Source organism: Rhipicephalus sanguineus, chromosome 11 (assembly GCF_013339695.2).
Source record: "Rhipicephalus sanguineus isolate Rsan-2018 chromosome 11, BIME_Rsan_1.4, whole genome shotgun sequence".
Taxonomy (NCBI): domain Eukaryota; kingdom Metazoa; phylum Arthropoda; class Arachnida; order Ixodida; family Ixodidae; genus Rhipicephalus; species Rhipicephalus sanguineus.
Window position 1 is genome coordinate 40,085,709 of NC_051186.1, and position 21,532 is coordinate 40,107,240.

The 21,532-nt window shown below is 48.2% G+C and overlaps 1 protein-coding gene across 2 annotated transcripts in view; it reads left to right on the top strand.

Moving 5' to 3' along the window:
- LOC119374424 (poly [ADP-ribose] polymerase tankyrase) overlaps window positions 1-21,532 on the top strand; it is a 119,286-nt gene that overhangs the window by 74,562 nt on the left and 23,192 nt on the right. For both annotated transcript variants that reach the window (XM_037644511.2, XM_037644513.2), the window contains exons 35-39: window positions 2,128-2,277; window positions 6,450-6,679; window positions 9,316-9,586; window positions 15,496-15,810; window positions 19,557-19,771. In XM_037644511.2, coding sequence (XP_037500439.1) covers window positions 2,128-2,277; window positions 6,450-6,679; window positions 9,316-9,586; window positions 15,496-15,810; window positions 19,557-19,771 — 1,181 coding nt within the window. The remainder of the gene's footprint in view (window positions 1-2,127; window positions 2,278-6,449; window positions 6,680-9,315; window positions 9,587-15,495; window positions 15,811-19,556; window positions 19,772-21,532) is intronic.

A 21,532-nucleotide genomic window follows, 5' to 3' on the forward strand; every position in this document is an offset into this window, starting at 1 on the left:
CATCTGGCTCGTTAATTACACAAGCACGCATGCACCGTATATTTACGAGTACAAGTATGATCGCCGACGTCTAAAGACTTTACTGGCAATCATTCGGAGCTGTTCATGACGTCGCTGCGGCCCTGAGAAACACTGAATCAAAACGTATGCCAACTTTCTTTTGTTGCATACTAATTTTCCATGTTTTCTGGTGATACGAATTTCGGATCATACGAATATTTTTGGTAACCCCGCGAGATTCGTATCATCGAGGTTTTACTGTAGCTAATTGCCACATCTGTGCGCGGTCTGAAGCGGAGTGGGGTGCGAAGAACATTCACACGGCAAGCGCGCGCGTACGGTACAGCAAGCGGCCCCGCATCGCAGTGACGGCGTGAGCCGAGCAGGCGACGCGCTGCACGCAACTAGCCAGGGACGATCGGCTCCACGCGGCCATACCGTGTTTCAATGAAACTTGTCAGCTTTAGCTTAGTGGCAGATCGCAATGCAGGCGCGTACACATGTATGGCGGAGAGCCGATACTGTCCGTTCTGTCGCTATGTCAGCCGCTGCGTATCGCGGACCCTGCAATAGTTTCGAAATGAGCCTTTGGCGTCTATAGGACGGTCGTGCGAGAGAGCCAGAATCTTTTCTGCACAAAAATAAAGAAAAGGCGTTGTGGTGGGTACCTGAGGCAATATCTGCTGTGGTACTGTGTTTATTTTTATGTTGGCGGTGATGGCGCACGTCAGGAGATGCAAATTTGTACTTGCTGGTTAATGCGTACTACCGTTTAGTACGTAGTTATGCCGCGTTCCCGTCAGGTACGTATTAACGAGGTTTCACTGTAATACTTGAAGACGCCTTGTGCCTTAGAAGTAAATTAACCCTTTTATACGGCTGTCAATACATTGTTCTGGATCCCTGTGCATCTCGTTGTTTTCGTATCATGGCCTCTGCAACCAGTTCCAGTAGCGCGCAGCTGGAGTCAGCCGCGGAGGCCACATTTACGATGACAAAATCCTAGCATGAGACGCGCGGAATTGGCACATTTTGCTGTCCAAACTGCTTGCATAGCTTCCCCAATGCCTGACGCATCAAACGGCGTACAGTGTCAACACTGTTGTCCTTAATTTTGCCTTCATAGAATAATTTATCAGTGTTATCTGATTTAGTGATTAACTTTAGCGACATTGGCTAACTCTGCTGGTTCGGGGCTGCTCCAAGTGTGGCAGTACAGTGGGCCTGGGAATGATATGTGGAGCACATGGAAATTAGAAGACCACAGGAATGCACTGTATGAATTGTGATAAACATAAACTTCGAAAACAATTTTTTTCCAGGCAGGGAAATTGTGTTTGAATGCGCAAAACTCTTTACGGAAACGAAAGTGATGGGACAGAGCACAAGCTATAAAATTCTGCGTAGTAATTTTTGTGGGAAATTCTGCGGAGCAGTGTTCTCCGCGGTGCTACGTTGCTTGTTTTATTCTTGCTTCCTGACAAGCATGAGAAGACTGCAGTTATTGTTGCAGAACAAACCTATCAACTGTGAGGCCTTCAACTTTTAAGGTTTCAAAACCAGGGCGAAGGTGACATCTCGTCAGTGTTGCCTTCAACCTCATCTGCCTATGCGCTTATTGTAATTTTAGTCTACAAGTTTTACGTAGTAACTTTCTTGCATGTCCCGCAATTAACATACAGTCCACCTTTCCATCTATTATTCAGGATACAGCTTACTTCCTTTGAATCATAGACTCCGTAATGAAGGGTACAGCGACGTTTCTTGTTTGACAATTTCTCGTTGCTTCGATCGGATTTGTTTTCGTTCTTTCCTCTCTTGTTCAGCATGAATGCAGACTGGAATCAACCACCTGATTATATTCTTTGAAAGCTCTTTGTCCCGTTAGTTGTGATTGATGTTTTCTGCGCGTGTGTTCATGCGCACATTTATTCTCCAGTTCATGCCTGAAATGCTTTTGAGGAGTCATGTTGGCGTTCCTTCCGTCCCTGTTTTTTGTCTTTTTTTAGTGGCAATTAAGACTCCTAACCATCGGGTGCCCTATGGTGATGATCAAGTTTGATCGACTCACTGAGTGAATGGTTGACTTTAGTGTTTGATATTCTGGAACTGCTGTCTCCTCTGCAGGCGGCCCTGAGGAGTTGTTCTTACGAGCTGGCGTTGAGGCTCATTGCCAAGGTGAAGCATGGCTGGACCCTGTACAGTGACAAGCAGACCATGTTGCATGTTCTTGCACGAGAGGCTCCCAGGGATGCCCAGCTGGAAATGCAGATCAAGGTAGGTCTCGAAGGAGGTGACGCCTCTCGATTATCCACTTCTGGCCGAGTGCTTCCCGTTACTTCATACTCAAGTAGGCAAAACTCTGCAGGGTTACTGTATTTATCTGATCATAATGCACCCTCTAAATCAAAGAGGCACTCGATCTCTTACAAAAAATGAATTGCCCATCTTTGAGCTTTTAGAATTGGGGAAAAGATTCAGCTTGCAGGAATTAGTTGCAGACTGCCATAGGTGATGGTAGACATTGGGATTTTTTTTTTTAGCAGTGGTGGTTTACCGTACCATGAGTGCAACAATAGCATATTGTTGTGATTGGCACCTAGCTATGTTTATCCGCAACATCTGTATTAGCCACTATAATCATCTCATGTTACTATACAAGAAAATAGTGCTGGATGAACAAGGACGGCAGAAGAAGACACACCCCAGTGACAGAAGTGACATGGTATGGATGTCCTTAGGATACCCCCGACAGGATTTCGGATATCCACTGTATTTCCGAAACAATTCCGGCGGACATCCGTCGCAGGTCATTCTGGCCACATTTTCGTGATCCCAAGGTCATCCCTAGCAAGTCCCGAAGGACACTGTGGACATGACAGGGAGATTAAAGGATCTCTTTTATTCAGGGTGTTTTCTAAAAGCAGTCTTGATTACACTTTCTTATGATCTGAAATTACTAGTATGCGCTGAAATTGCTAAAATTGGACTAAACTACACGCACAAATTTTTGTTACGAAGTGCATTTCTGACCAGAAGCACTCAAATTAGCACCTGAAAGTATAGCAAAAGCTTATGCATGCTTTAAACTGCTGGAATTGGGGCAATTTCATGAAATGAAATTCAATAGAAGGCAGCATATAGCTTAAAGGGGTACTGACACAAAATTTCGCGGCCGAGATAGCCTGCTGGATCGATTTCCGTGTACGTGCGTGTACCATCTGCGAAATATCGACAGCGAATAAAGCTTGGAAGGTATTTTATATGAATATTGAAGTTCGCGTGCGCGATCCAGCATTATAGGGCGCACCTATTGCATTGACACCCTCGGAGGTGACCCGAGGTGACCCCCCTACTTCCCCTACGTAACCGTTGTAGCCGGTACAACAAGTTGTGATGACGTCGTAGCCGCCATTTTTGTTTTGACGCGCTCGCCGCTGTGCTGTTGTTGTCTCAAGGAAATCGTCGCCAACAGACGACGATGAGGAGGACGACGACAACGAGGACGATGATGGCGACGACATCGCGCAGCACGTGCGGCAAGCGTGCGAATGCGAGGAGGCGACGCGAACAGCGCGGAAGTGCGTCACACTTCTGTGTGCTGACGTGATCGAGCGCTGCAGCCGCTAGGTGGTGATAGTTGCACCCGGAGGCTTGTCGTTTTTGAAACCGAAACTGACACTGGTCGGTAATGAGGAGCCTGTAATTAATTATCTGTCGCGCGCTGCAGCAAACGATGTGCCGTGTTATGACTAACAGGCCCCCAGCAACACATTGCAGCAAAAAAACGAGAGGCCAAAATTTTTGTGTCAGTACCCCTTTAAACATCTGCTTGTGCTAGGGAAACTCTGAGCCAAGTGTATTGCAAACACACACCTTTTTATTTAAGAACAAAGTTGTTCAAAATATACGTACATTGCATACTGTGACTAAGCATTGCATAACAAATAAGAAGTCGTGCTCATTGGAGCGAGAAAGAACTGACTGAAAAAATAATAGCTTTTTTCTCAGATTAAAATAAAATATACAAAAGTAAGATGTATGTTTCAAATGAAGGCTTTCATTCTACATGCACAAAACTTTCATAAAAGTCAAATCAGTACACTCACATCATCATTTCAACAAGTTTGCCTTTACACAGTAGCTTAGTTAACCCAGCTTGTAATTACACTAACCACAACTACTTGCTGTCCTAAACATAAACTTGCTTTGAATTGTACGGTCTGAAACAACTGCCTATACGACACCCTGCCGTGCTTTTACCAGACGCACATTTCCCAAAGCAGATGTTTGCCAACGCATTGCCAAAGCAGATTGAGAACACAAAATGCCTATGAAGGACGTTTTTTGAGGATGTCAGAGAAAGGATATTTTTTAGGATATCCTTTGTGGGACATATTCAACTCAAATTGCACTGGATGTCCACCTGCTATCCCTTGCAAGTCCATTGATGTCCACGGATGTTCAGAGTTGTTTTGGATGTCCGACGGATACAGTCAAACCTCGTTACAACGAACACCACATTAACGAACATTTCAAATTAACGAACTTTTAAGAAATCCCGTGCCGACTGCTTATAGTTTCAATGCAAAAATATTTCACTACTGCGAACTTCAGAATAACGAACGTTTCAGAATAACGATCGTTATTTAATTCCCGTGTAATCTTAACAACACCTCAGTACTACGAACTTGCATCCCGAAATGCGAGGATTCTTAGATTTCAGTGTATCGGCCATGGCAGTCGGAGCTGTAAGGTAGCAGACGACGCAGCGCAAAGAGCAGACACCCTCCCGCAAAAACCGGAGATGGCGCAGGAGGAGAAAGACGCGGGCGGAGAATTTTTTTTTTCCCTCCGTTGCGGAGGCGACAACGCATCAGGTTTTGTAAAGGCCCAACCGCATGCATTGCACGCGACTTTCGAGCGAAGGCGGCTGCGAGCCTGCGACAAACGGGCTCCGTCGCGCTGTCACGACCGGGCAAATTACGAAAAAGAATTACAGAGTACATGAATGACATGCCAAATTTATTATTGTCTTGTTTGAGATAAGGATGCCATAAAAGCGTTTCGTGGCTTTCTTTTTTCGCAATCTTATTTTTAACCGCGACAGTAGTATCTGCTGTGATCCCATGGGGCGCCCGGAAGCATACGCTGCCTACGCTACGTCGCACTTTGCAAACTGCGTTATGTTGGGGTTAGTCCACGAGGCGCATCTCGACAATGTTTCCTCTTGCTGTCATAGAACGTTTAAGAAAAGCCGCAGCGCCTCACATCGTTACTTCGCAGGGAGAAGGGCTAGCTCACACGACGACGATGTTGACATTGCAGCAAGCTACCATCGAAACATCAAAACGAACCGTCGATCAATATTAACGACAAAATACGGCCGCTGCCTCGCTCTCCGCGTGAGATGGGGCTGTAAATAAGGTAGTCTATAACTTGTATTCCTTGAAGTACGCGCCGATTGGAAGCATCACAAGCAAATTGCAACCGAAGCGAGGGTCAGAGATGCCGCCATTTTGCCGATCCGGGCGACAAGCGATGTTTCCTGGCTTTCCAGAAACCTGCGACGCAACAAGCGACGGCGATGGATGGCCCTCCGTGGCAGCAAATCCTGTCGGCTGTCGCTCAAAACTCGCGTGCATGCAGTTGGGCCTTAAAGGATTGCAGCGATGACATGGAGGACGATGTCACGGTAGCACCCGAAGATCGCGACGAGTCCGTGTCGGCCACAGATGCGTTGGACTACTTGAGGAAACTCCACTTATTCATAGAAAAAAGCAGAACAGCGACCGAAGCGGCGCATAAAAATGCGGACGGTCTAGAATCGTTCGTGACGCAGAGTTTGTGCTGCACCCGTCAAAAACGGTCACGGCCTATTTCAAATAAACGTGCCTTGTTTGACGTTCACGTGTGCATTGTTGTGAGAAACGAGTTCAAGGACGTACCGTTGCAAAGGTAGGACGTTTGCGTTACTGAAATTCTATTGTTATGGTAAATTTTTCGGCTTTCACTATAACGACCTTTCAGAATAACGAACATTTTTCCGCGGTCCCCTGAAGTTCATTATACCGAGATTTCACTGTATTGTGTTTTCATTGGGATGACACAGGCATTGTGTCGTGTCTTCTTCTTGTGTCCTTTGTCCAGCGCTGTTTTCTTCGATAATAATGTACCAACTACACCAAATTTCAAACGTACCGAGTCCTGAAGCTCTCGCAGCCGAAATGTTTTCTTATCGTGGTACAATGAACACGTATTGGTAATACCCTATCGTAAATGGTGTGGCATTACCAGCACTGCTAAAAGACTGTATTGTTGTCTTTCACGACTATGTATCAATGCAGCTAAGAAGAGTGATAGATTGGGTTAATGCCTTATCATGACAGGAAGCAAAAGCGCTTTGGTTGCATGCTGATCATGCATGCAATTGCTGTTTGGTGCCGTAGGTGGCGCAAGCTTTGATGGACAAGGGAGTACCAGTGATGGCACGGGACGAACACGGATCTTCGGTGCTGACGTATGCGGCCATGAACTGGAACTACACCCTGTGCCAGTTTTTCCTGGACAAGATGGGCATGGTGGCGGCGGCGTGCGCCGACCAGGACGCCTCCCTGCGCACTCCATTCACGGCCGCCTTCTGGAAATTGCAAAGCGACCGCCTGCCGGAAGACATGCAGTGAGTGTCGCCAATCGTAGCCATCTTGCCGATCACACTTTTCGTAGTGGCTTAGCGGCTACAGTGTTGGTTGCGGGTTTTATTCCTGGACCTGGCGGCCTCGTTTCGATGGGAGCAAAATACTGTTCTTGCATTTGTGTACACATTAAAGGAAGTCCAGGTGTTCGAAATTAAGCTGGAGTGCACCAGTACAGCATGCCTCTAATCTTATTGTAGTTTTGGCACATAAAAGCCCAGAATTTAACTTAAATTTTGTTTAAAAGTAAACATACAACAGTAGCAGCACTGACAGTGTGAATGCACCACCAGAAAAAAAATGTTCCACAAAACCTGTCAATTTTACTAAGTTTTATTCATTCTTGTACCTTAAATTTACACTGACAAAAAAACTATATCTAGCGTGATGAACCACACAGCGCGAGTAAACAACGGGGACACAGGAAGGGAACACACACAGCGCTGACTTACAACAAAATTTATTGGAGCAACATTTCACATATATACAGGGGATCAGCCAACCACTGCGCATGTCATAGCAGATAACTTTCTAATCAACTTGGAAAAGCCGACCGGAGAAATTGCAATTCTTTATCTGATAAAAATATTGACGGCGAACTAACACATTTGTCACCCAACCTTTGAATCATCTCTGCTTCAATTATTTCACGGACATATTTATTTCTATGTTTACAAACCATGTCAGCTTCCTGAAAGACTGGTTTGCACGTGCAGTCATTACAGTGCAGAGCGAGAAGGCCTCCCTGTCCTTTCGTGACATTGCTGGCATGCTCACGGAACCTTTCATTGATACATCGGCCCGTTTGGCCGATGTAATGTTTACCACAACTTAGCGGTATAGAATAAACTACGCCTACTGCGCAGTCTTGAAAAGGCGCTCGGTGTTTCTTTGCGCAAGAAACTTCTTCATCGATAGCTCTGTCTGGTTGAGTTAACCTACACAAAGAGGCCAACTTAAGCGGCGCAGAGAATACAGTTGGAACATGTGACTTCTGAGCGATTCGTTTGAGATTGTGTGCCACCTTATGAATGTAAGGGATGACCACTTTCTTCTTCTTGTTAATTGGTCGCGCCTCAGGTGGTCGCACCAGTTTTTTGAGCAGACCTTCAGCTACTGAAATTTGCAAATGCATCGGATAGCCCGCTAGAGATAAGCGCTCAGATTGGAGCTGCACTGCTTCTATCATTAGATGGGCACATGACTTTGACACAGCATTTCTGAAACAAAAAGAAGCCACACTTCTTTTCACCAATTTGGAGTGAGCTGACTGAAAAGGCAGTAGCGGTTTACCGGCCCTAGGATCATACCGCCAACATACGTGCTCAGCACCAAAATTCAACAACAAATCAAGAAAGCGCAGTTTTCCATCAACCGGAAGTTCATGGGTAATGTTTAAAGGATTGAAGCAATCCCGAGTCATATGAAGAATGTCAGCAACTTCTGATTCAAGTGAGGCGCAGTTAGACTGAAATAAAATCAAGTAGTCGTCTACAAATCTAAAAACTTTTTTAACAGAGCTCTGTTCAATCATTCTGGACAGGTCATTGTCAACGTTTGCTAAAAATAAATCACTTAACACTGGTGCTATGGCCGACCCAATACACACGCCTTGCTTTTGCAAGTACGCTTGTCCATTCCAAATTACATAGGTAGACTTTAAATACAAAGATAAAAGTTCTAAAAATCCGCTAACATGGATGCCAGTGTCATTTTGGAAAGGAATGCTTCCATATTTGTCAATAGCTGCCTCAACGCTACGCATTAAACCGGCCTGTGGAAGTGACTAGTATAAGTCTTTCACGTCAATTGAAAAAGCACTGATGTTTCTTGAAGCCTGGTCTTCCAAAAACCCGACAACCTCATCAGAGTTCTTGAGGGCAAAAGGGTCATTACAAGGCAGCTTGTTCAAGCATTCTTTTAAAAACAATGAGACTGCCTTTTGCCAAGACTCACTTTCCGAAATGATGACCCTTAATGGCCAGTCAATTTTGTGCGTTTTAGCACTGAAGAACACACTCAGGTGGTCCCTTTTGCTACTACTGATAGCTTTTGCCAAACCAGTAAGGTTCATAGTATTGCACAACTTTTTCGCTTGCATTCGCAACTTTTTCAGTGACACATCGTCATGGCAATCAAAAACAGCCAAAAGGGCCTTATTGGCCTTTTCTTTGAAGGACCTATGCGTTAGCAGTAAATTGTCAGATGAAGTATATTTTTTAAATGTTTATCAGTGATATAGCTATACAACATGTGCACTTATAACAGGGTAGCAACTTCATTTTAGGGAAGCTGAACTGTCTCCTAGCGTAGTCAATTTGTAATGGCACCTGTATTCAAACGCTAGTGTGCAAAAAACGAGGCTTTGCTGACAGTTGTGGAGAATCGATGCTAAACAAGACACGATCGTACAAAGAGGTTGGAACGGAAGTGCACTTGGTCGTCTGTTTTCATTTGCACATCTTGATTAGAGCAGATTCTCCTTGGCAGTCGTGTTGAACTAGCTAGCTTTAAAATTGCTGCTCATTGAGAATCATCAACAAGCTCTTCTGAGCGTGCTGTTTCGTATCTCATCTGCACAGCAGAAAACTTCATGTTGACTTGCTTCTCATCCGCGCAGGTCGTGGTGCCTTTCGCTGCTCGAAGCAGGTGCCTCCGCAGACCTGCTGACTTGCTTTCCCCTCCAGAACTTAGAGTTTCCGGGCACGACGTGCCTGACGGACGACACGCGCATCCACACGGCATCTCCGACGGCTGCGCGCCTGTCGCCTCTGATATTGGCAGTGTGCAAGCGCAACTACGCGGTAGTCAGAATGCTGCTACGAGCGGGGGCCAACGTCAACTTCCGAGATGGCCAGCAGCGCACAGCCCTCATGTACGCCGTCAGACTGGTACGTATCTGTAAAGCATGAGGCCTGATTCCTTTTTTTTTTTTTTTTTCTGTGGAAAAAAAAAATATTATGAGCTGCACCTGGAGAGCCAGACTATGGGTCCGTTCGGTTCACCTGCACCAATCTGAACCGGTTGACGGCAGTGGATGAGACGCTCGGAAGTTGTGCAGCTAAAGTTCAGTAGTGCAGGCGTAGCATGACACTGGAAATGAATGACGAGATGCCAACACGGTGCAAGCCTTACTTTTGTTTGCCTAGTGTACCCCGTTCACGTAACTTTCAGAGGTGGCAAACCACACATACATGGACAGTTTATTAAGTGCGAACAAACCCCACATTGCATAGAAATAGTACCGTAAAATCCTGAGTTGTGCAGTAATTAATGTTTCCAACGCGAGTGTAGAAAAGAGCATTGAAGAAAAATGTCCTGGGTTTGCTTCTATCCGCTTTTTCATGTTAGTTGTACGCTTCTTTTAAATAAATTTTGGTGCTATGTTTTATTTTCACTATACTGTTATTTTAATGACTTGCCATGTGCCAAATAGGCAACATTTCATTTATACAGTCGAACCCGGGATATCGAACTCGCCAAAAAACGTTTATTAGTTCGATATACAGTTAAACCTGGATATAACGAAATTGACAAATTCCCGAGAAAATTCGTTATAAACAGGTTTTCGTTATATCCAGTTTCAGCACGAAAATTCGGAAAAGAAACGCACAAATTAAACACAAGGGGAATTGAAGGCAGAGCTCACCCGAAACATTTATTTAGCGGCAAAAAACTGTGTTATTTTGCTCTATTGCTTGTTTGTGAGGGATGGCAATACTGAACATTCGTAGGACATTAATACAACGCTGCTCCGTCATCGTCTAGCCGTGGCCTCCGAGATTGGCTCCGGCAACGCGCAGTCGCGTTGCCGGAGCCAATCTCGGAGGCCACGGTCTCGCGAACCCGCGGGAAGCGGCGCAAGACGGCAAAGCGCGTGACGACAGTGACGAGTCGACCTCCGAAGATCCGTCGTTGTCACAGGGTCGCGGACAGTTTCCACCAGCGCCCAATCTGACATCTCCTCGGTAGTGACGACAGCTGTCAGCTGCGAAACTGACCTGGTTCTAGAGACGCTGGGGTGGGGAGCGGTGATGCGGCGGGGAGCTTCGACGGCGCCGGCGGGGTGCGGGCCTAAGGAGCTTCGCTCCTAAAAGAAATCTCAAAAGCTGCACGTCGTCAGAGGCTGCTCCATGTGAGCGCAGTGAAACCACGCACGCGCGCATGGCGTCGAAAACAAAGCGCGAACTTCATATGCGGTGCGGCCTCACATACGCGGCGCGAACTCGAAGCATAATGACACGGAGCAAGGATGTTTTTTTTAGTGGTGTCACCTTGTGTCAACTCAACGAAGTGCAGTTCTACGAACTGCAACAAGAGTGGCGCTGCCAACGCAAAAGCGGGTTTTCTTTCTTTTTTATTTTTAAAGAAAGTCGGCGCGGTTAGCGTGGTCGCACCCACGAGAGGCTGATGAGGTTTGGGGGGGGGGGGGGCACGCCTGCGTGCGCGCCCGCAGCGGCAAGAAAGCCGGCTCGAGAAGCGCAGGCCTAGCCTGCCTGCCTCACGCACAAACGAGCACTCGCACTCGCCTCGCACTCGCCGGGGCAAGAGTGCGCCATGCACAACGTCGCCGCTTCGTGCTTTCGTCGTGGGGCAACCACAGAAGATGCATGTGGCTCCTGCTCGTGCCAAAATGACAAAATACGAGGCAAAATCCCTAGATTGTCGGCGGTGAAAATTCGTTATATCAAGGGTGTCTCCCACTGCCACTTTCTTACATAGAGGTCGCAAATACATGTGCTTCTGTGGAGTAATGGCGGGGAATAGAAAAACTTCGTAATATCGAGGAATTCGTTATATGGAGCTTCATTATAGGCAGGTTTAACTTGTGGGGATCGAGGTTTGCCCATCGCCATTGCGCGGGTTTTTCGCCTTTCTGCCGATCCGCATGTCCTCTCATGACGCTCCCCTCCTCCGCCGTCCGTCGGTGTTGGGCGAGCGGGGCGACGTTAAACCCCCTCACCCCGGCGCCGAATCTCGACGGTGGCGCCGTGCTCGAGTCTCGTGAGACGTTTCGCGCGGCGGGAGTGAGACTCTCTGGACCTCGTAGGGTAAGCACGTCTTTTCTTTTCCGTCCGTCGGCTCCTTTGTTCTTGGGGCTCGGACGGACTTCGCTAACAGTGCCTTGCGCCAGCGGCGAGCGCTTACCTTATGTTGTCCTTTCCGAACGCTAGGCCGAAGAGCGGTGCGGTGTGTTTTGCGCGTGGTCATACTACGCCGAAGCCGTACCTATCGAAGCCAACACGAGCGGAGTTTGCTCTTGCTCGAGCGATCGGGCCCTGTTTTGGTCGCTGATCGTGAGAGCACGCAGCATAGTCGCGAGGGAACGTTTCTCTCAGCGGCGTGTCGCCGTGAGCCCTTTTGCCCTCGGAGACGTGCTAGCGGCACCCTTTGTGTTGTACTTTCGCCCGTGGCGTGGTTAAGCCTGTTTTGCTTCTCCCGCCGCCTTTGGGAGCGGGCGTTGTACTGCGTTTGTGGTGTTGCCGCAGGCAATAAAGTGTTGCGGATCTCGAGAGCAGTACTGTGTACTTGCCGCGCTGCGCTTGGCGCCTTTGTTGTGCTCGAACGCACGTGTGCAGTGGCGCTCTAGTTCACACGAGGCGACGGCAAATGCGCCCCTGTGGCTCGCTAAGTCCAAACCCACGCTAGTGGCCGTACTCCTGTGAGCTACGTGGTCACTACAAACTGTACAGTTAAACCTGCCTATAACGAACCTCCATACAACGAATTCCTCAATATTACGAAGTTTTTCTATTCCCTGCCGTTACTCCATAGGAGCACATGTATTTGCGACCTCTATGTAACAAAGTGGCAGCGGGAGACACCCTTGATATAACAAATTTTCACCGCCGACAACCTAGGAATTTTGTCCGAAATTTTGTTATTTTGGCACGAGCAGGAGCCACATGCATCTTCTGCGGTTGCCCCGCGGACAACTGCGAGAAGCGGCGGCGTCGCGCACGGCGCGCTCGAAGCACCGGCGACTGCGAGGCGAGAGCGAGCGCTGTTGGTGCGTGCGGGTGTGCGCGAGGCTCCTCAAACCTGCTTTCTTGCCGCCGCGGGCATGACCTCTCCCCCCCCCCTCCCTCCCTCCCTCTTTCCCTTCAAACCTCATCTAGCCGCTCGCGGGTGCCAACACGCTAACCGTGCCGGCTTTCTTTTAAAAAAAAAATCGACTTCTGCGTTGGCAGCGCCATTTCGGTTGTTGCAGTAGTCTCTGAACTGCACTTCGTTAACGTGACACCAGGTGACGCAACTAAAAAATAAAATATCCTTGCTCCGTGTCCTAACGCTTCGAGTTAGCGCCGCATATGGAGTACGCTCTTAGTTTTCGACGCCATGCGTGCGTGCGTGGTTTCACTGCGCGCGCATGGAGCAGGCCCCGACGACGTGCAAATTTTGCTATTTTTTTTAATGCCGACAACTGTGTAGTCACTACCTAGGAGATGTCAGATTAGGCGCTGGTGGAAACTGTCCGCGACCATGGTGACAGTGACGGATCTTCGGAGGTCGACTTGCCACTGTTGTCACGCGCTTTGCTGCCTTGCGCCGCGGGTTCACGAGACCGTGGCCTCCGAGATTGGCTCCGGCAACAGGCCGTTTCGTTGCCGGAGCCGATCTCTGAGGCCACGGCTAGACGATGACGAAGCAGCGTTGTATTGATGTCTACGAACGTTCAGTATTGCCATCCCTGACAAACAAGCAACAGAGCAAAATAACGCAGTTTTCTGCCGCGAAATAAATGTTTTGGGTGAGCTCTGCCTTCAGTTCTCCTTGTGTTTAATTTGTGCGTTTATTTTCCGAATTTTGGTAATAAAACTGGATATAACGAAAACCTGTTCATAACGAATTTTTTCGGGAATTTGTCAGTTTCGTTATATCCAGGTTTAACTGTATGGCGTAATTCGATATAGGCCAGCTATAGGATTTGATGACACAAAGGCACATACCAATAAGAAAAGTACTTTATTAATATGGTGGCTTACTTGCGTGCCCTACTTTGGAACAAATTAGTCCTGGATTTTCTTCTGTTTTAACGACTTCGCTGCCTGCGACAGCACACACGCCTCCACATTGTCCGAGTTGGAGCAGCTCATGCCGCAACCTTCCATATTCACGCAATAGCGCAGGACCAACGCAAGTGCACTAAGCACTTCGGAGTGATTCACTAATCACTTCGGCACTAATCCTTGTCGTGCCGTTCTTTGAACCATTGGAGCCAGCCGGAACCGCCTTGGAAATCGTTCCTGCCAAGCAAGAAAGCAAGGTCCTTGGCTTTCTGCTCGATTATAGGGCCGGACACCAGGATGGTTTGCGACCGAACGTCCACAAACCATTTGTAAACGGCTGCTTCGACATCTTCGTACACAGCAGTGCGCACACGTCGGGCGCCACGGGCACCTGGCCTTTTGTCTGACTTGGCCCTGATGTCTTTCTTGTTCTTCAGGATAGTACTCAAGGTGCTCCTTGGAATCTTGTACGCGGCGGCGACGTCGGACTTCTCACTGCGCTCGACTCTATTTATGATTTCGAGTTTCGCTGCGAACGGCAAATTCTGCCTCTTTGCACAAGCCATGACGACAGTGCGCCAAGAAAGTTCACAGAGCGCCAACAGGCAACACCACCAGCACGGACCACGCTGAATGAAGACTCGAGGAAAAGAGGCAGCAGCAGACATGCAAGCATAAAGAAAGAAAAAATTTTCTGCGTCTAGGTTCCCCAAGAAAGACTAAAAATGGCGCTCACTTGTACCGCCTCCGCGCCTCGGAGAAAGCATGACGGCCTCCGATTGGCTGTAAGCGCTGCGAGCAGGCCAGGATCATTTTTTGCAGGGGGTTGTTCGCCCGTGCACAGCCAGGTCTAAACCACTTTTTCTAGGGTGGCGCCGGCAGTTTTCCCCGCCACCGCGAGGGAAAGCCAACTTGCTGGGGCACTTTTGAGGCATATGGAGTTTGATATATCAGTTGTCATTGCTATTTTTGTTTGATGTAACAGTAACTTTTGCTATATATTCTCAATGTAAATTTACCGTGTTTAGAAATTCCTTGCTATTATGTGCGAAGACCACGATATGATTACGAGGCGCGCCGTAGTGGGGACCGGATTAATTTTGACCACCTGGAGTTCTTAAATGTGCACCTAAAGATAAGTACATGGGTGTTCTTGCATTTCACCCCCATCAAAATACGGACGCCGTGGCCACAAGAATCGCACCCGCATCCTAGGACTTAACAGCGAAACAGCTTAACTTCTGAGCTACCACCGCGAGCAAAGCAACATTGCGATGTATGTACACACCAGATTTTCCGTTCGATCGCCCACTACTAAGCGCAAGGCATCATTAATAATCATCATCAACAACTAATATCCTCTAGCGGGCCCGGGCCATGCCCGGTCATGAACACGCGCACCCTGGATAAGTTTAGTAATGAACGTCTGGGCCCGGGCCAGGCCTGGGCTTGGAACCATGGACCCGGGCCCGGCCCGGGCTTGGAACCACGGGCTCGGGCTGGGTTCGGGCTTAATAAAGCGGGCCCGGGCCGGGCCCGGGCAGAAAAATCAGGCCCCTGCAATGCTGTAAGCTCTGCACCTCTCCTTTTCAAACAAACAGCGTGGTTCAGAGGGCACCATCGCTGCACGCTGAGAGGAGTGGCAAGGTGCAGCGCCTCGTGAACTGGTTCAGGTGGTGCGGGGGAATTGAATTGACCCAATAATAATGTTTAACTCAGTTATCTTCAAGGTAACGTTTATTCTTTCTATATAGTTTTGAACCTGCTTCACGGTGTCATGCACTTTGCAGAACGACATCAAGATGGCCAAGCTGTTGCTGAACGGCAGCTACGACCCTGAGCGGGACACAGACCCGTACGGGGACGTGCGGCGCACGGGCTTCAAGAAGACGAGCCCCGTGGACCTGACGCACCAGGACATGTACGGCTGGAACGTGATGCACCACGTGGTGGCGCCGCTGGCCAACTACACCTTCTGCTGCCCCGCTATGCTGCAGCTGCTGGTGCACGTGGGCACGCCGCTGGACGCACCCGACAGCAATGGCGTCACTCCACTGCAGCTCGCGGCTGCGCGCGGCGTTGCCACAATAACACACGCTCTCCAGGTAAGGGGGAGCCCCGTGCTTCGCTCAATTACCATGATGATGATCATCATCATCGGTCTAATTTACAGTGTATATTACAGATGGGTTTCGGTGCCGCCACATTGTGCTGTTAACGTTGCCGTTTTGTATCGGTAACAGTTAAGGGGAGACACTGGTCCGAAAATTTTTTTTTTAATTTTCAGTATTTCCAGCTGAAATTTTAATACAATATGTATCTTTCACAGCTGAAAACAAATATGCAATTAGTTTTTTGCTATCACTTTTAGATTTTTAAATATTGACTGTTACATAAACTTGCATTCTGCCCAGCCTTTTGACATCTTCCTCATAAAATATTGTTACAAATTTGGCATGACAGCATTCTATGAAGGCCAGGGAGTGCAACAAAACCATAATTTTATTTTTAGCTTCATTGATACCAGAGTTATGGCCTTTGTTACTCATCAGAAATCTGAAACTGTTGCTTAACTTTGTTGCTAATTAAATCCCTGTTCTAAGTTAAAATATCACATTTTTTGGTTTTGTTGCACTAATCGATGTATAAGCTTTCAAATGCTGCAAGAATTATCAAAATCCGACTGCTACATCAGAAGATACTGTGGGCAATGGCTTAGGGTGTGATGAAAAATGTTGTTTTGAGAAAACGACAAAAGAAGTTTAGGAACATGCTGAGCATTTATATTCAACAAGAAAAGGTGTGAATCTGTGTATTAACCATGTTAGAAGCCACCAGGAACGTAGTCATCATCATTCTCCTTGGTGCGCTTTCTTTTCATGGCATGTTCGAAGTTTTCAGCATGCTCATGCTTCCTCTCTGATGCCACTAGTCGGCGACTGTCCTTTTCTGAGCATCTTTCAGCGGCCACAACACTCTGCTGCAGGTGCAGCTCCTTCAATATGGCGGCATCTGCTCTCCCTTTGCCAGCGTTGAACCTTGCGACGGCTTCGGCCACAGCAGCTTCAACAGTGAAAAGGGACGCGTGTTTGTTCTTGGACACGAGCGACCAGATGACGGAGTGCAGGCTCTCGTTTGGGTTCTGCGTTTTGCCTCGCTGACAACGCTCCAGCAATTTCTTGTCAGAGAGGCGCGTGTAAACAGGCCGCAAGGCATCAACCACATACTCCGGCAGGTTGTACCGATGCTTCGGAGGAGTCTCCTGCTTGGCAACAGCCCTCTTGTACGTGCACCATGACTCTTCACCAGTTGGGCAGTGCTGAGGGCTTGCATCAGTAGATGCCACGTGATAAAAGGTTGCCCAGACAGCATTATGCATGGCCTCTATGTTTCCTTGGTTACTTTGTAAAATAAAGCCCATCCATAATATGAAGTGAGCTTCGTGACCAGCTCGCCTGTCAGTTTGCCCTTGCCGCCAAGGCTTGGCTTTCCTTCGGCTCTTTGTTTTTGCAGGAGGTTTCGAAGAGCTGTGCCCATGCGCTTATGCACATGGTTGACACAGTCCTCTTTTTCTATTGGCACGAAGCCATATACCTGTGCCTCCTGCAGACTGTTGAAGGCCCGGCTGTTTCCATCGCACAACATGGTTGTGTAGCGGAGCCCATGTTTCTCCAATGAGCGGCCAAATAAAATTTTTGCTGCTTCCACCTCCATTTGTCCTGGCCTACTGGAGGTATTCTTTTGGCAAGTGTGGCCAGCTAGCCACTCGGCATACCTTGGGTTGTCCTCCTTCGGCCCTAGCTGGCAGCCCAAACAGAAGTTTGACAGGACGACGAAGTCGAGCACATAACCCGTGAATAGTTCAATCACAGTCCCTACACAAATATGGGATGAGTGGCCCCTGGTCAGCCAAGTCCCATCAAAGGAAACGGCAATGTTACCAGGATTTCCAAAGTTAAGTTCGGAATACACCGTTTTCACGGTGCTCGCGCAGTCCTCAATAACACGCGCGGCAACCTTCTGCGCGGCAGGGTTCATTTTCAATTTCACATAATCCTGGTATGTCTTGGTATGTAGGCCTCTCCGTGAAATATTTAGGGCGGAAAAAATATTCAGCGCAGTTTGTCCGTTTCCTGTGCTCATTGCCGCGCGAACCGCGAGCACATTAATTTCAAAAGGGCCGTGCGCTGCGTCCCCCCCTGCTCTCGGCGAGCTCCATACGGTCTTCAGTTTGCCGCACTCGTCACATGTCAGAACAAGTTTCGCGGCGATGCCATATTCGCGGTCTTCCTTGGAGATTCTGCTAGGCCCGCCACACACACCGCACTTCATACACTGAAGAAGTTCGTTCACCAACTCTAAGCTAACGATGGTGAACGGCGTACCAGACGTTGTGGCTCCATCCGAGTCTTGGAAAAAAGGCCGCTTGCGTTGTGTGGCAGACTTCGATGAAAGGTCTTGCAGAACATCACTCGCACGACACTCGAGGGCCACTTTTTCAGCGTCGGAAACCAGGGGAGTGTCAACGCGCACAGCTCTCGTGTGATCATGGGACGCGGCTATCGCGTCTGCGATCGCGGGTGCCGCGGCGGTGATAGCGCTGGCACAGCCTGCTTCGTCCGAGTTCTCGGCGGCAGAAGGTCTCACTGGTGATAAGGTGCGGGCTCTCGGACGCTGTTTTCGCCTTTTTCCGAACGCCTGAGCACTCCGGAACTTCCGATGACCGCCTGCCATTGCACCGAATTCACAGCCGTTGTTAGGCCTCTACGCAAAATGGCAGCTTGCACGCCGCGGTCTAGCAGACGAATCCCTTCGCGTCCAATGGGAAACCGGGAACTGCCCCACGTGACAAAAACGCACCAATGATGTGCGAGTATTTGGTTTTTCTTTATGCGTGATAGCTGCGTTGTTGCTAGACGAAAAACGTTCTTCTGCTAGGAACAGATAATAGAAAAATGCGTCTTTAAAATGAGACCAAAATGGCCGCGCTACTTGGCGCGGTTCTCACGCGCTGCGGCGTTGAATACGACCGTTTTTGAGGTGGTTTCGGAAGCGAAAATGGTCATCAAACTGACTTTGCGGCCCAATAACTCGACAAATACGCATTACAGGGCTATAGTATTTTAGGAGCAGCTTCCTTAGAACTTAATGATTATGAAAAAAAAATACTTCAAAAAATCGGTTTTTCAGAAAATTTTCGGCCTCCCATACCCGTGTCTCCCCTTAAACGAACAGTGCTCTACATAGTAGACATATTCGCACAAAAACAGTTGGGTTCGTGCATTCGATGTTTCGTGACCTTATTGATTCACATTGCGATATACAATAATTAGAAAGCATTTAACTAACAGCCCAAGGTGGTGGCACCCACGCGTCTAACGTAAAATTGTTTATAGCTAGCCTGAATGTCTGCGGTGTTCACAGATAACTCTTAGCGGGTCTGTGCCACAGATATTGGGCAAGCACCACTACTCGCCACTGGTCCATTAAATATGAAGAAGGGCTGTTTTGGATGTGGCTGTAGTGATTTGACCGCTTGTGAGTGAAGTAAAGAAAAGGCACGAGTTCAATGTTTAGGACTGCTAGATTTTTCAGACAATTTAGTGAGTCCGAAAAATCGGACATTGACTGTATTCTGCACAGAGGACAAACAACGGGCAACATGATAGTTCGTCTCCACAGTTTTTACGCCTTGTGTTTGGTTGTCCATACGCCTCCCACACACCTCGTTTTTCAAGAAAAAGCGTAGCTTTTCGTGTAAGAGTCGCGGCAAGTTTCTGTGCAGGCTAGCATCCATTGTGTCCATTGTGTTGATTGAGACCATGTGTGGACATGTTCTTGCCTTTTGCAGAGCGCCATGCAGTTGGCGCATGACCAGGTGCCCAAGGTTGCCGTGCACTCTCTGCCTCCTGCGGTACACCCCAAGGAGCTTGGAGAAGTCAAGTTCACTTCAAATTTCGTCGACGACTCAAAAGCATTCTTGGAGAAGTTCTCCGCCGCGGCCACTTCCAACCAGAAGGACTCGCGGGAAGCAGTCCCTGACCCTTTTGCCAACATGGACGATGGGTAAGCTATGTTCAGCGGAGCGCAAGCTTGTTCACGTCACATATAGAATATGCATGCTTTCTTCAGAATTGATAGAGAGGCTGCATTGTTATCGTCCAATCTTTCTTATATGCAATCTTTGATGTTGAATACTGCAGTCACCAGCACCTAAGCTGTAGGCGCAAGTACTATGCACAAAAACTAGAGCTGTGCGAATAGCAAAATATTGGGTGCGAAGCGAATTCGAATATTGAAGTGTGAGAGCGAATCGAATCAAATATTTTTCAAATATTTCTAGAATATTTCTCGAATATGTTTCGAATACTTCGAAGCGAAATTGGACAAAAAAAAGTTAGAGAGGATTCCTAAGCATATTATGAGATAGCAACATGAAAGTGTTTCTTTTTGCTAGGTTGATGAAGCACTGGTGGGGTGGTGTTTCATAGTTTTCTTATCAAGAATGAGGCAATCTAGAGGCCGAATTGTATTTATGTACATGATCTGGTGCAACCAAAGTGTTGCCGACGACACTTTACACGTGATGGGCAAATATGCCATTTCCTCAGCCTCTCCTTGTAGTGTGCACGTATCTCACAGGAGTACGGCCACTAGCATGGGTCCGGACTTAGCGAGCCACAGGGCCGTGTTTGCCATTGCCTCGCGTGAACTAGCGTGCCGCTGCACACGTGCGTTCGGGCGCAACAAAGGCAGTGAGCGCAGCGCGTTGAGTACGCAGTACTGCTCTCGAAATCCGCAACACCACAAAACGCAGTACAACGCCCGCTCCTGAAGGCGGCGGGAGAAGCGAAACAGGCGAAACCCACACGAAGGGACGCCATCCGACCCAACGCAGTGTGGGTGAAGCTCGTCGATACATATCCTGTGATAACGTGGCGAGCCGCTCACAGCAGTGCTTAGGCACAGCGGGCTCGGGCTGTTGGCCGTGTGCCCGCGGAGACACCTGATCCCGACATGACAGGGCCTGCTCATTGACGACATAGAGCAAGCTCCGTGGATTCACATCCTCCTCTTTCAACTTCTGTGGAAGCCCAACTGATGTGGTGGACAAGGGTGTGCTCCCTTCAAGTCCGGAGTTCCGAATCTGCCTCGTAGACGTCGATATATAAGAACATCTGAAATTTTAGATGCTAAAAAGCTTCGGCTTCTGATTTTTCGGACTTCCTGCTCAAATTTCAGGTCCAAAACACTTCTGCCACATCTTTCATCTCCATGTTGGAACCAGCGTTTTCTTTAGTTAGTACATTTGTGACCGTAGCAGAGCTTGAAAGGCAGCTTTGCCGCAATACCAGGGTGTGATGAGGTGAAGCATATTAAAAATCTACGGACCACGTCCAATTGGACGTTAACTGTGTCTTGGCAAAGTTCGACCGTAACTGAGCTTGAAAGGCAGCTTTGCCGCAATACAAGATTGTAATGAGGTGAAGCATATTGAAAATTTGAAGGGGTCACTTTCAATTAGACATTGACTGTATTTGTTTTTGGGAAGTTTGAATAGTTTGAATAGTGAAATTCCAGTGCGAATCGAATCGAATAGCCACGGCCGCTGGATAAAAAGCGCACGGGTACGGCCTGCCGCGTGCTCCGAAACCTGCGTGACGGGCCTAGTTTCCCGGACCACCGCCGCGGCGCCACCGAGGGGGGACGGGTTTCGCGGACGCCCGCGGGATCACATGCGCGGCGCGCTTGCGGCAGTTATGCTTGAGCGCGTGCGTCTTCATGTGACGCCCGAAATCTTCTTCTAAAATTTATCTAGCATGTACA